Genomic DNA, 15,060 nt, shown 5'->3' on the forward strand with positions numbered 1-15,060 from the left:
GCAGTCCTGGTGCTAGAACAGGAACAGAAAAGCCTCAGCCTGGAGGCTGGACCCCGCGCCATTGGAAGCCGCGATTTGGGTTTTCCACCATGCAGTGACTGCATCTGCATCGGCTCGGCAGGGAGAGAGATGTGCAGAAGTTCTGAGAACGGGAATTGGTGAACGGAGTTGAAAACAGGATGGACGGGAGCCATGCACTGACTTGTGGTGAGGTGAGTAAGAGAAACTGACACTCTACCACAGTTTGACTCCAGTGGAAAGCATTCTGGGACTGGGCAGATTTGTGGGAGCAGGGCGCTGTGGCGACTTCAGCCACATATGCCCCTCTCAGGCGGGATTGGTGAGAAGTGCCTAGCCTATGTGACGCTGCTGGCCGAGACCCAGTAGGCTAGCACAACCCAGATCCCAGAGCCTGAGGGTGGCCTGGAGGGGTGGGCCCCGTGTAGGCTGCCTGGTCTGCAACTTCCTGGTGTGCTGTGGCGGGTGGGAACACCTAGCCGGCGCAATTCGATCAGGTTGTGGCTGATAGGGGGGGAAGCTGGGCCTCCTATATAAGCTTGCATATATAAGGAACAAAGAATATGGGAAGAGGGAGCCCCTAATCCTGAGAAACAGGCAAGAGCGGACACCGCACCAATAGACATAAAGCGCCATCTAGAGAGCCTCATAGATCAGTTCAGGAATGAAGTTATTAATGACCTGAAGCTAGAAGTAAGCAGAATAGTTAGAGAAATGCTAAGCACCACCCAAGAAAAAACGGATGGTGGAATGCAAGAACAGAAAAAGAGGGGAGAATTGTTTGATGGAGAAAATAGAGAAAGCATAGAATACGTGAAGCAGGTTCAAAGGGACTACCAGGAAACTAAAAAGTCTATCGAAAACTGGCATAACAGCTTGAAAGAAACTAAGGACAGACTATCTGAACTGGAGGGCAGATTTGTAATATGGGAGAATGAAATGAAAAACTTCTTAAAAGTAACAAAGAAACAAACAGCAATAATACAAAGACTAGAAGATGATAAGATGATCCATAACTTAAGAATTAAGAACATAAAAGAAGAAGTAGGGACACAAACAAATGAACTACAAAAGCTACTCACAGAAATAATCCAGGAGAATTTTCCTAATTTAGCAAAAGGTAAAGATACTCAGATGTACAGGACCCCAGCCACCTACAACCCAAACAGAACAACACCCAGGCATATAATAATAAAAATTCCAGAAATTCAATACAAGAACAGAATATTAAAAACTGTCAGAGACAAGAAACAGACCACTTACAAGGGAACACCCATCAGAATTACAGCAGATTTCTCTGTATAAACCATCAAGTCACGAAGAGCGTGGGGGGAAATAATTGAAGCTTTGAAAGATAATAATCTTCAGCCAAGATTGAGATATCCTGCACAACTGTCCCTGGAAATTGATGGAAAAACAAGGTGCTTCCAGGATAAAGAGGAACTGGGGGAAATTGCAACCACCAATTCAACTCTACAGAGAATACTGCAAGATATTCTAAAAAAGAAAAATACAAAAAATCCAGAAGTAGCGGCAGAGAGGCCACAATGAATGGAGCAGAAAACAAAATGAAGAAGACAAACTGACAACTAATGACAGAAAAAGAACTCAACAGAAATGAGGCAGAGAAGATTGGATGATAGGAACAGCTATTTTGGAGAAAATGATGTCTTAATAGGTAATACTGATTTAGTATCATCTTGTTTTGAAGTCTCATCAAGCTTTTGTTCTTCTGTCTCCATTGGTCTAAACAGGTTGGATCTTGTTGGATTTTATTATGTACGATAGTATAAGTAAAAACTTTTAAAGACAAGGAGATTATACAGAAACCATTGTTCATTTTCTGTTAGTTGATTCTAAATACCCTGTAATGCTGTCATTCTCTTAAATGGTTTTACATTGTTTTGATATATTTAATGCTACAGTATACGAAGTTGTACTCAAGGATTTCAAGGAAAGAGACAATATGGTAACTACTTTTATGTCAGGATTATCTGGTGGTGAAACAATATTCTGCTTAAATGGTTATGTTTTGATCTGTGCTGTTTTGCTGTTATGCCCTCTTTTATCTCAATCTCCACTCCATTATTTACTTTTTAATTTTTATCCTTTTAATTAAGGAAAACATAAATAAAAATAGCAGGATATATTATAGTAACCCACTTTGACTTTCCATTATCTTGATTTAAAGCCCTGTATTACTCTCACCATCTTGTTTTTGACTGATGTCCCCCTATTGTGTTTTGCTGGATAGTACCAGGTTCGAAAGTTTAGGCAACAGCTGTGAAGATAGTGAGATTCATTATGACGCCCATTCTCGATGATTTTTATCTACTTTTGAAGACCTACAATGTCTCCAATGTTTTGGTTTTGTCGGTTTTATTCCTTACTGTTTTGTTCAATTTTATTATAACTGATGATATAGGCAATTCTATTAGAGATAGCGGGAGGCATTATGGTAACCATTGTTGATCACCTTGTATTATGTTTTTACATTATCTATTATGTCCACCCTTTTGATTTGACCGACTCTGCTCTGTTATGTCACATTTGGTTTCACTCTCTTCCAAAAAAGTAATGAGATCCATGGGAGCAATAAAACCCAAAATGTGTAATAGTCATTGTACAAAAGAGAGGAAAAGAAAGTGCTCTGAATAATATAACTGCATGTATATTTAAGTGTATAAGATAGAAAATGATATCACTGAGTTTTATTGGATCATTGAACAGAACTGTTTGCAGTATCATTGTTGGAATGTCCACTTTACAAGCTTTAATTTTGTCACTTGAACAATTATCTCTAAGATGACAATATGTAATCCATTAACTAGTGATGTCCTACTGTTTATTTTTTTTTCTGTAAATCTGTATAACTTATACCCTTTCTCTTTTTTTTTCTCCTTAAATAAAATTTAAAAGAAAAAAAAAGAAAGAGCAAAAACTGTATGTTGCATCTCAAGTTTATAGGTAAAGAGGCGGAAGGCAAGACTAAAACCCATATAAAGGAGGAAGTTATAAAGATCAGAGCAGAAATTAATGCAACTGACACTAAGAAGATAATACGGAGAACTAATGAAGTGAAGAGTTAGTTCTTTTAAAGACCTGGAATGGACTAATATTCTTCCTCTACACAACAAAACTCTGAGTGTGATTCTAACAAAGATTGGCTGGTTCAATTTCTGTCTGTCTCCAACTGACATGGAAGGCAAAACCCTCTTGTGTGCAGGACATATTGCATCATGCTGGGGCTTAGTTTTCTTTACTATGAATTCAGAGAGTTTCATTTAATTGCTTCTGTATGAGACAAAAATCTGTAAATATTCTAGAGTCCTGATTCCAAGACAAAAATAGATTTTCAGTAGTAAACAATTTCAGAGGCCAAACAGAAGTTGCTGCCAATTTAAGGCTTAATTCGGGACCTTTTACAACTTATGTAATGGTGCTACTTGGTATAAAGAGACTTCTCGGTAAAGACCTGGTGACAAAGAAAAAACAAACATTGATCTCTTTTGGAAACATTATTTGGGTCTTTTCAGTACTTTACAATGATCCTTGCTCTTATTTTCTGGCAGAAGACTAATGAAGGTCTCAGAGCATGAGCCACCGTGAAGGTCTCCACCAATGTGTAGGATCCGTGTAGGATTCTGAGGAGGTGGGAAGAGTCATTTTGTTTACCATGCATGGGGCGAATCTACGAGGTTCAGCCACCAAAGTAAAGTGCTTCCAGTTCAGGGACAAAAACTGAGCAAAAAAGCACACATACTAAAAAAAAAAAAAAAAAAAAAAAAAAAAAAAAAAAACAATAAAACAAGCTGCAATTTAAGTGTAAGTGTGTATTACCATGAAGGCTCAGGGATCTGGGTCAGTAATGACAACCTGGGACTAAAAGTTAATCACCACTACACTGAGAGATACTTAATAATAACACAAACCACAAAAGTACACTTGACTCATGAAAGAGGACTGAATTCATCAGTCTTAAGCAATGTCTTGGATTTTTGGAAAATTCAGGGACGAGGGTGTAGGAGAGAGCTCCCACAGCAAAGTAACAAAGATTTTATGCTAAACTAGACATGTCAAGACCCAAGTGGTTAATTAGAAAAATCAAAACTGTGACACTACTTGTACACCATAGAGAACTGTACTAGCAATTACATGGGATCCCTATGGGTAATGATTCTCAAGTCCCAAGATAGGGTCTGGGGTTGTATTTCAGTGCTATGACAGATGCTTCACATCTGTGAAGCTCTCAATTCAGTCCCAACTTCTGTGCTTTATGAAAAGATGTCAAACTTCTCTAGTTAACGGATGGTCAAATGACCAGCAAAATCAGAGCACACACAGCAAACCTCAGGCTGAGTGCCCCACCCTCAGATAAAGCCAATGCCCCCTGTCCCAAAGCAGAGTTGGAGGACAACCCAGTAAGTAAGCATTGCATTCCGAGCTGACATAGATGCCTGCCTGACATCTAAAGAGGGTAAGGAGTACCCAGACCTGAACACACTATCCTCCAGCACTGGGTTCCCCTCAGCACAGGGCCACAAAGGTAAAAACCAACAGAACGACCTGTGCCAGGAAGTGACCAATGCCCAGAGAGAGTTTCAGTACAACACTGAACTGATAGCCTTCCTCAGAGAATAAGTGAGAACTTTGGGAGATAGGCTACACATGGTGAGAGCTAAATATGGATCTCCTGTGGTCACCTGGGAAGTATGGGCTGTGAACAGGAAGATCATGGGGCCCGTATTCTCTTCTGGAAGGCCAAGTTTGGTGGAAGTAATAGTTAGAGGGCCACTTCTAAAGAAGGCATATACTGTAGCTGTATGTTTGCACTGTACCACTTACATCCAGCAGAATTTAGTGGCCTGAACTACTACAGGGTAGTATAACTCACTTAAGTGATAGTCCTCCTTGTTTTGGTTAAGGGCTGTTCATGACTCGTGTCTAGGATTTGTGAATATTCACTTGCAATGTGATTCCATTGTTGTTGAATTTATTACAACAGCCAGTGTAACATATCAGAGTTACATTAGATTTCTCTCTATGCCACCAGGTACACACCTTGGGGTGGGGATGTCAAAAACAATACTGATTCACTCCCCCCAAAACAGGACGCCAGTCCATAAAATTTGTAAACTCAATCATGAAAAACAAACAGAGAAAGTGAAACATGAAAAGATAAGGCAACAAAATGCCTTCACAACCTCCCAATACCGCCCCACCCCCCTGCAACCAGTTTGGAGGGCCCTAGGGAGGAAATCATAAACCACACAGCAGACATTTCTGAAAGGGTATCCAGATAAAACACTTCCACAGGCAACTGGCAAATTTCACAACATACAACTAATCAAATATTGACCCTCCTGAAACAGATGATCAACAAGATTAAAGAAAATATAAGAAATAGCTTTTAGAACTATATAAAGAATTACAAAATATGAATATCTAGAATAGAAAACAATTGGAATTCAAAAAATATTTAATGTAAACACTGAAAATCTAGAAGACAGGCTGAGGTCAATGATCACTTACTGAGAGGTACCTTAGAGGTACAGAGGGATAAGAAAAATGGACCTGACATCTCCTAGAAAATTCAAAGAGCACTAATACAAGAAGAATGGTAATTAGTGGAAAATCAGAAGACAGCAGAATGGACATAGAAAGCCTGTTGAGGCAAGTAGCAGAAATCATACAAGCAGGTAAAGTATGATCACAGTAGCCTTGATCAGAAAAAACTACTCCTTGCCACATACTTAAAAATGACATGTAGCACAAGTACAAAATCTTAAAAGTTACTGATGCAAAGCAATGAATTGCCTATTAAGGAAAAGCCAGCAGAATTATAATGGATGTCTCAGCACAAAACTTAAAGATAAGGGCAGCATGGAAGTCAGTGTTTCAAGCTCTTAAGGAAAGCAACTTCCAACCTTGACTAAAATTATCTCTCAAAATTGATGAATAAGATACTTCCATAATAAATCCTAAAGATACTTATGTCCACCTAACAAATATTCCAAAAACTTTTCAAGTATATCTTAGGACAAAATGAAGCTAAAAATGTCAAAGATGTAATCAAACAAATACATCATGTAGGGTAACAAGTAGAATGAAAAGAAAACAACATGAAATTACTATACAGGAACAGATCAGTACTTACCAGTCATAACTGCCATGTAAATGGACTCATTAATCAAAAGGCCTGCGTTAGTAGAATGGACCAAGAAACATAATCCAAAAGTATGCTCTATGCAAGAAATACACATGCCTGTAAAGCCACACTGAGATAAGGAGATCACTGTGAGTTCAAGGCCTTCCTGAGCTATATAAACAAGTTCAAGGACAGCCTGTAATACATAGTGAGACCCTGCAGCAACAAACAAACAAAGATATTCATACAATAAAAATTCCATGGATTAAAAAATCAAAGTTTGCAAAACCATATTCAACACGAAGAGAACCCAAAACAAGCAGGAGGGGTAATCCTGTTTTCAAGGCAAAACTATTCAAAGGAGACATGCACACACAAAAAAAACAGAAAGAAAGAGAGAGAGAGAGAGAGAGAGAGAGAGAGAGAGAGAGAGAGAAAGAAAGAAAAGAAAGCAAAACAAATGTTACATTAATGTGTTTATTCAATAGAAAGAGATAATACTTATAAACATGCCAAGCAACAGTGACTAACCTTGACCCAAAAAACCTAATGAAAATTATATAATAAATATCAATACAATTTTAGTAAAAGATCTACACACACCATTATCAAAAATTCTTCAACTAAACAAAATTACATTAACAAAGAAATGTAAAAGTTGAACCAAACATTAAACAAATGGACTTACTATATATACAGTAATTTCCCTGACTTATTAATGAGTTCTATTCAGGGAGAATTTTGGAAGTCAGATTTCTCTGTAAGTCCAGCAAAATGGCTTCATTGGCACAGTGGACCACACACATTTCAATATATTGTTCCTTTTCTTCATAACTGTGGACATGGTTGCATGATTCATGTTATAAAAACCAGCCATGTGTACTATTTTTTTTTACCTCTATCTGTTGTGGTTGATACACTGTGTCAACTTGAGAACTTTACACCTTTTACGAGAGACTCAACAGGGATCCAGGATCCTTCTTTGTAAATTTTCTCATACTGTGAAAGAGGAGGACAGACATTTGGGGAGTGTTACACCTGCTCTGGATTGGGCTGTGTAGAGTATAAGGGTGGGAAAGAGGCTTTCTCTTCCTCCTTATTGCTCTGGATGCTTTTGCAAGCTGCTGCTGTCAATGTGTTGCCCTGGTGCCATGCCATCCTGCCCTGGAGCCACCTGATTATGGAAAGAAACTTCCACAAACTGTAAGCTAAAGAAATCTTTCCTTCCTTAATTTTCAGTGTTGGGTATTTTGTGTCAGCAAAGAAAGAAAAGTAACTAAGACACAATGCAATTAATTATTTTCACTTTTGTTTCCATGGTTATTGCTTTGCACTTCTTAGCAGCAACATCCATATCACTGCTGCTTTTCTGCTTGCTTCCAGACATCCCAGGTTCTGATGTAGCTCTGTAAAGCTGTACATACTGTAAGCACACAATAGCACAACTGTAGCAGTGTCTGGTAGACACACAAGCAACCTTTCTGATTTCTTTGCATCTACAATTTTTTGTAATGTGAGGTCCCATTTGCATCTCTGAAACTTTGCAACTTGAATGTTTGTCACTTGGAGATGTACTGTATACAGTGTTCCAAAAGACAACAGAAGATACATTCTTTAGTCTCATATAGTACTTTCTTGGAGACAGACCATATTCTGGTTAATAAAGCACAACTAAGTAAATGCAAAAGAATAAAAATTTTACTATGCATACTATCAGATTACAGTGCGATGCAAGTAGATATCAATAGCAAAAGAAACTACAGAAATTGTGCAAACAGATGGATATTAAAGACAATCACTGAGTCATAGAGAAAATTAAGGAAGAAATAAGACAGTTCCTAGAGTTAGTTGTGCACCAATATTTATGAGATACAATGAAACTAGTTCAATATAGGAAGTATAGAGAAGTGAATATTTTCATTTTTACAAAATAGGATGAGCTCAAAAACATAATGATGCATCGCAAGGTCACTGAAAAATAAGAACAATTCAAGCACACAGCTAGTAAAAATAAAAACACTATCAACCTCATTACAGAAATCAATGAATAGAAACTAGAGGGAAAAAAAGAACCACTGAATTGAAGAGCTTTTGAAAAAATAAACAAAGTAAATCAAACATAAGCCAATTTTATCAAAAGCCAAAACATATAAAATACTACAATTAGAAATAAAAAAGTGGAATCACAATAGACATTGTCAAACTTCAAGAAGTTATTAGCAACTATTTCATGAAAGTATATGCTAAGCCTTTGTTCAGAAAAGATGGAGAGATTCTTAGATATATATGGATTACCAAAAAAGAACAAAAAGATATGAAAATCCTGAATCTTCTAGCATCAGGCAAGGAAATTTGAGAACTTAAAAAAAAAAAAATACCAGCTAAGAAAGCCCAGAACCTGATGGGTTCACAATGAAACTCTATAACAACTTCTGTGAATATCTAACACAAAAAACTCTGCAGTAAAAATAAAAGTAGGACTTCAAAAGTCATTCTTGGAAGCTATCATTATCCTCATCACAAAACTAGAAAATAATACAACCACGAAAGGCAATTAGAGAACAATTTGTTTAATGAACATGGATGTAAAAATCCTTAATAAGATACTGGTAAACCAAAAGCAATAAATTATCAAAACCATCATGCACTGTACCAAACAGGTTTCAGGCCCCTGAATACAAAGAGGCTCAATAAACACAAATGATAATTCTAATTCCTCATCTACAAAGAAGCAAGACCCAAAACCACACGATCATCTAAACAGGCTGAGAAAACGGCTATGATAAAATGCAAAATGGCTGTGATAAAATGCAACACTCATTCTCAAAATCCTGAAGAAAATAAGTACCGAATGTTTTCATCTCAACATGATAAAAGTCATTTATGACCATCCTCGTGCTTACATCACATGCAACGGGGAAACACTAAAAGCCTTCTCTCTAAAAACAGGAACAAGACAAGGAGGCTTCTTATCACCATTCCTGATCAATATAGTCATTCAAGGCCTTTATTTGCACATGACATGACCCTCTGCTTACAAAATGCTAAACTGTCCATCACACAATTCTAGAACTGTTAGCCAAGGTTAATAAGATACAAGGATAAAACACACACACACACATACAGAGATGAAAATCAATAGCAATGTTTTACAATATTGAAGAACTCACTGAAAAAGCAATTAGGAAAACAGTATCATTCACGATTGCATCAAAAAAACTTAAATGGGTAGATGTTAACCTAAGAAAGCAAAGAGTTGTACAGTGGAAATTACACAAATCAGAAAAAGGCAACTAAAATATCAGAAAATGAAAAGATATTCCTCATTTCTGGATAGGCAAAACTGATACTGTCAAAATGGCCTGACTTTCAATATTGGTAAACAGACTTCATGCAACCCCAAGTTAAATACCAAAGTCAATTCTCACAGAGCTAAAGAAACATTATCCTAAAATTTGGTGGAATTAGAAGAGACTCAAAAGTGACAAAAGCAACGCAGGTGGCATCAGAATCATAATCCCAAGCTCAGAGCTACACTATAAAGTTACAGTGATGAAACCCACATGGTACTGACATAGAAACAGGCATGTGCATCAGTTGAAGAGAGCACAACAAACAGAGACAACTCAAAGCACACAGAGCCAGAGCGCTGTGTGATCTTTGACAAAGGAGTCAAAAACATACACCGGAGTAAAGATATTCTTTCAAGGGATGGTGCTGGGAAAATTGGATACCTACGTGCAACAGATTGAGTCTAGATCCACATATCTCACCATGTACTAAACTATAACCAAAATGGGCCAAAGAACTAAATGTTAAAACAGAAGCAATCTTCTGGAAGACAAAATAGGCAGTACTCAAAGACACAGGCATAGGCAAGGACTTTCTGAACAAAACCCTAATGGCACAAAATACAATATAGAGAATCAACAAATGGAGTCTCGTGAAATTAAAAAGATTCTCTATTGCAAAGGAAACAACCAACAGAAAGAGACAACCTTCAGAATACAAAAAAAAAAAAAAAAAAAAAAAAAACCCTTATTAGTCACTCCACAGGCAGAGGACAAGCATCAAAGTATAGACCTAGTAAAGAAAGCTCAAAGAACAGAAAAATAAAATGAAATGATACTTGTTATAAGTACAAATGGCCAATAAAAACATGGAAAACTCATCATTGCTTCTGGAAATTACATAAATGCAAATTAAATATACACCAAGATAGCATTTTATCTTACAAAGATTTCCATGAAAAAAAGTCTAATGATAAATGCTGATGAGTTTTTCTACACCAGTGGTGCAAATGTAAACCAGTATGAACACTACAGCAAACAGTGTGGTGATTCCACAAAAAACTAAAAATAGAAATCCACTTGACACAGCTATGTCCCCTTGCAGAAATCTTCCAAAATAGTTAAAATCATACATACAGGGATATATAGATATCTATGTTTACAGCAGCACAATTTCTAACAGCTACATCTCTAAGATAGTGTGTACATCCATTAAGAGAATAATGTACAAGGAAAATGGCAACTATACACAATGGAATACTGCACTATGAAAAAGAAAGATAACCTTGAGGAACTCATAGATAAATGAATGCAACTTGAGGATATAAAGTTCTTTGAAATAAGTCTGAAACACAAGTTCAAATATTTTCTGGTTTCTCTTATATGAGCATACTTTTCCAAATTGCATATTTTGCTTCTCCAAATATTTTTATATGCCAACTTGTTTATATTACTAGCTCATTTTCAATCACTGAAAAGAAACATTTACACTTTTTCCTTTTTCTATGAAGCATTTAGGTTTATGTTTTGTACTCTGAGGAAGTTCCATGAACATAGCAATACAGTGTTCTTCCTTATTGTTTTACTACAAAAGTTATTCTTCTCATTAAAAAGCAGACATCAGTCAAAATTACTCAATAATAGAGCATGACTTGTACTGCACAGTATTCCTTATGTTGCCCAATCCAAATAATTTTTCTATCTGATGGTTTGTGTTGATCTTTTTCATTATACACCAATCACTAAGGTAGTCTTTCAGCTACTGACTTATTTGACTTATTACCACTCCACAACACTACTGAACTCTTGTTTAAAAAAAGAACAACCATACCTTTCTGGCTCATTCACCACATACTTTGTTTCTGTCTTAAATTTTAACAATGCTGCTGCCGCGTCCATTCTGTTTTCCCTTAGAGCAAGCATAAGTGGTGTGAGGCCTTCCTGTGGAGAAGCAGAAACAATTTAAAACCCACACAACTGCCTGCTTCTCAGCTGAACTGAACAGCTTGTGAAGGACCCTGACTGTTAACCTGATATAGATAACAACACACAGCAGTCTCTTCCTTCTCACTCCCAGTGCTTCCACACATGCTGCCCTGCCATACCCTCTGCAGTGCATGCTCTCTGCCCACAGTGGCTACAGAAACCCCAGGGTCACAACTCGCTCCAGTCACTGGTTCCAAGGGTCTTTCTTTTTTTTTTTTTTTTTTTTTTAATTTTTTATTTAAAGAAAAGGAAACAAAAGAATACATGGAGATTTTAAAAAAGGGTAGAAATGATACAAACTTACAGAAAAACGGTAAGAAATTGCTGGTTGATAAGTTACACATTGTCATCTTAGAAGTAGCTGTTCATGTTATGGAATTAAAGCATTTAGAATGACATTCATAAAGTGACACTACAAACCCTTCTGCTCTATGATCGAACAAGAGCTCAGTAACGTGGTTATCACTCCTACACATTTGTTTTACTTCTCAAAGAGGGTAAGATTAAACATATCAAAACAGAACATAGCAGTTTAAAAAACAATTTAAAGAAATACAGATTTCATAGGAAGCCCACTGGAGATCTTGATTGTCTATCTAACTGTCTCTAGTTTTTTACAAATAGTTGTCCCCTTCTTCATCCACCTTGTATACTTAGTGTATATTATAGAACAATCAAATCATTGAAGACTTTTTAGGTCCTCAAGTACCAAATTAGGGAAGACAATAGTAACTACCAACTCATCTCTCCTTCTCTTTGTGATAGCTGTCCCCATCTCTACATATGCTGAAATTGAACTCAAGAAACCAGTCCAATGTCATTCTAATCAGCAAACATTAGTATTGCTAGAATTTCTATCATAATGCTACTAAATTAGCCTCGAGTTTCCTAGTGTCTCTTCCTCAGAGTATCTGTTCATTACATCTTACATTATATAATCTGTTCCCATAAATAATTAAAAAGAAAAAAAGAACCCATGTGTGAATTTCTACATATATATCTATCCTCTCTGTGTTATAGGGAATACCAAGTCATAGCAAGCCAGCAAAACAATTTCCTAGAAAAACATGCAATGGATAAATTTCCATCACAACCTTTATCATGGTACTCAGAGTTATGTAACATCTCCCGCTTCAATCAAATGCACCTTCAGGGCAGGGGCTGTATCTTTTTTCTCAGTAGCTCCAACCATAATGCACAGTCAAAAATGATTGAAGGATTTGGATTAAATTAATGAGTTAAATCATCATCCCTAGGGCAGGAATTCTCAGCCTATCTTCCAAAGAATAATTTTCCATGACTTCTATGTCTCAACAGATTTGATAATCATGTTTGAGAAATTATAAAACTGCATTATTTCCTCAGTATTAAAATCTCTTTACCTTTGCTTTACTCATATTCAACACTACTTGTCTTCTGCCAAATATCAACACCTGAGGAATTAACAGTTTCATGGAATTAACAGTTTCGGTACCATGCAAAGCAGTTAGGCAGGAAACTTGCTGAATTCTCCACCTGGTGACAGGATCCAACTACAATTCTTAACCATTCCAGCTTTTAAGGAGTACCCCCATTACATGGTCACTCAATTGTGAGATCAGCCCCAAGTGAACTTGGATCACTTCTTATTAAACCAGTTATGGCTCTTTATGTCCTATTATTAGATGAAAATATTATCTCAGCTGTTAGAAAGATGAGTACAAAACTTCACTTCTCATATATAACAGCAATCCTGGGATCCCCATGCATAACTATTGCTTTTAATAAGTTTTATTCTGGTTCCATTTCAATTACCAATGTTATACAAATCAAATGTAAAATATGGTTCATCAATAAAGATTCTAATACTGCTCAATTTGGATTTTAACATAATAAATAAATTATAACACTGCTCAGGATGGATTTTCTCATAATGAACAAATTCTAATACTGCATAATATGAAAATTTTCATACCACTAAATATGAAAATTGTATCACAATGAAACTCAGTAAGACACATATTTTTAAGGGGCAAGGCTGAAATGAAAGATACAAAATTCTTGGTAACAAGCATAAATTATTCAGTTGTGATTATAATTATTAATGTCTACAGGCATTCTGATAGGAACATGATTATTTATAGCATATGGGAACAATTTTAAACAATTTCTAAATTCCATTCCATTTCTAAATATTTATTCTTAAATCTAGATGACATTTTATTTTATTTTTTTTGTCTTTTTCCTTTTTTATCAGTACCAGGGATCAACCTCATGAGCACACACTTGCAAGGCAGGCGCTTATGCTGCTGAGATAAAACCCCAGCACTTAGATTACATTCTTATAAATGAATAAAAGATATTCTGAAATTCCAGAATCTTTATTAAAATATACCATCTTTTAAGAGCTGCAAACTCTCACAGAGGCACAATCAGTAGTGTGCACAGGGAAACACAGAGGTGGGTCTGTAAAAGGGCACTTGCATGGTCACACAGGCTCTGAAGACAGGACAGTCCCTTCTCTCTGAGCATCTTCAACTTCAAATTTGGAGCAGGGTTCTGAAACCTCCTTGTGAGTTCAATTGATGCAGGAAAACTGCATAGAGCTAAGAGCCACGTTTAAGTCACAGAGTTTTGCTTTTACCTTTGGTATGCATGGGCTGCCAAATGGTTGTGTACAAAGCAAGCATTTCTGTGTAAAACTCTTCCCTTAACATCATGTTTTACCAAAAAAGTGAGGTCCTACCATGAAATGAAAAGCATTATAACTATTTCAATAATTTTTCAACACTTATACTTATCCTCCATTTGTATGCAGGTCTCCCTGCTGTTAAACGGTTTCAAAAGGAGCGCTGAAAAGAAATTACCACAACAATTCCCAGCTGCATAGGGTGGTACAACCCTGTAAGCTTATCACTCTGTGAGGCTAGGAAGAGGGATCCAAGTTCATGTCTGATTTCTGCCTCTGAAACTTAGTGAAACACTGTCTCAAATTTAACAGGGGGTGAGCAGTGATGAATGGTGGGGATGCAGCTCAGTGAGAAGGTCCTAGGTGCAATCCTCCATTACCCCCCCAACACACACACACACTAAGAAATAAGCAATACGAATTTAAAAAGCATTCCCATCTCTGTTCTTACAATTTCATTGATTTCTGCCAGGGCTTTCTTAACTGAATACAGTGACATAGTCTGTCACATGCCTCAACTAAATACAGATTCAAGGTGGACATTGTTCAAATTCCTGAAAATCTACATTTGTCAGCTTTGTGCCACTAGTGATTATAATGAGAGCCAGTAATGATAACAAAGAGATGTGGAATTCATCAAGATTAAGCCTTAACCATTAGTGAATTAATACAGAGCTTACCAGTGGCACTGAATGACCACAGGGGGGAAGGAAAGTGGTGGATTCTGCACAACAATAGGTTACACTGATGATACTCCTTTTCACTTCCTATTGACAGTTGTAGAGAAAGACAAATGGAACTTGGCCTGATTTTGTTGGAAAGGAGAGATTAGAAGGAAGTGGTATTTAATCCAACTCATCTAGAGATTTCTTCAGTTTCTGAGAATTAGGAATTCACCATTAAACATGCCTGTCCATTAAATGCTTCTGAGCTACGTCAGAATCTTGAGG

General features: G+C 36.7%; 1 protein-coding gene across 1 annotated transcript in view; it reads right to left on the reverse strand.

The window, feature by feature from the left end:
* Positions 1-15,060, reverse strand: part of LOC106025321 (ankyrin repeat domain-containing protein 17-like) — a 47,658-nt gene that overhangs the window by 5,138 nt on the left and 27,460 nt on the right. Inside the window, exon 13 of the mRNA XM_063254231.1 lies at positions 11,288-11,397. Within this exon, the coding sequence (XP_063110301.1) occupies positions 11,288-11,397 (110 nt within the window). The remainder of the gene's footprint in view (positions 1-11,287; positions 11,398-15,060) is intronic.

This window comes from Cavia porcellus, unplaced genomic scaffold (genome assembly GCF_034190915.1).
Source record: "Cavia porcellus strain 051 isolate PalLab524CR breed Dunkin Hartley unplaced genomic scaffold, mCavPor4.1 scaffold_8, whole genome shotgun sequence".
NCBI classification, from domain to species: Eukaryota; Metazoa; Chordata; class Mammalia; order Rodentia; family Caviidae; genus Cavia; species Cavia porcellus.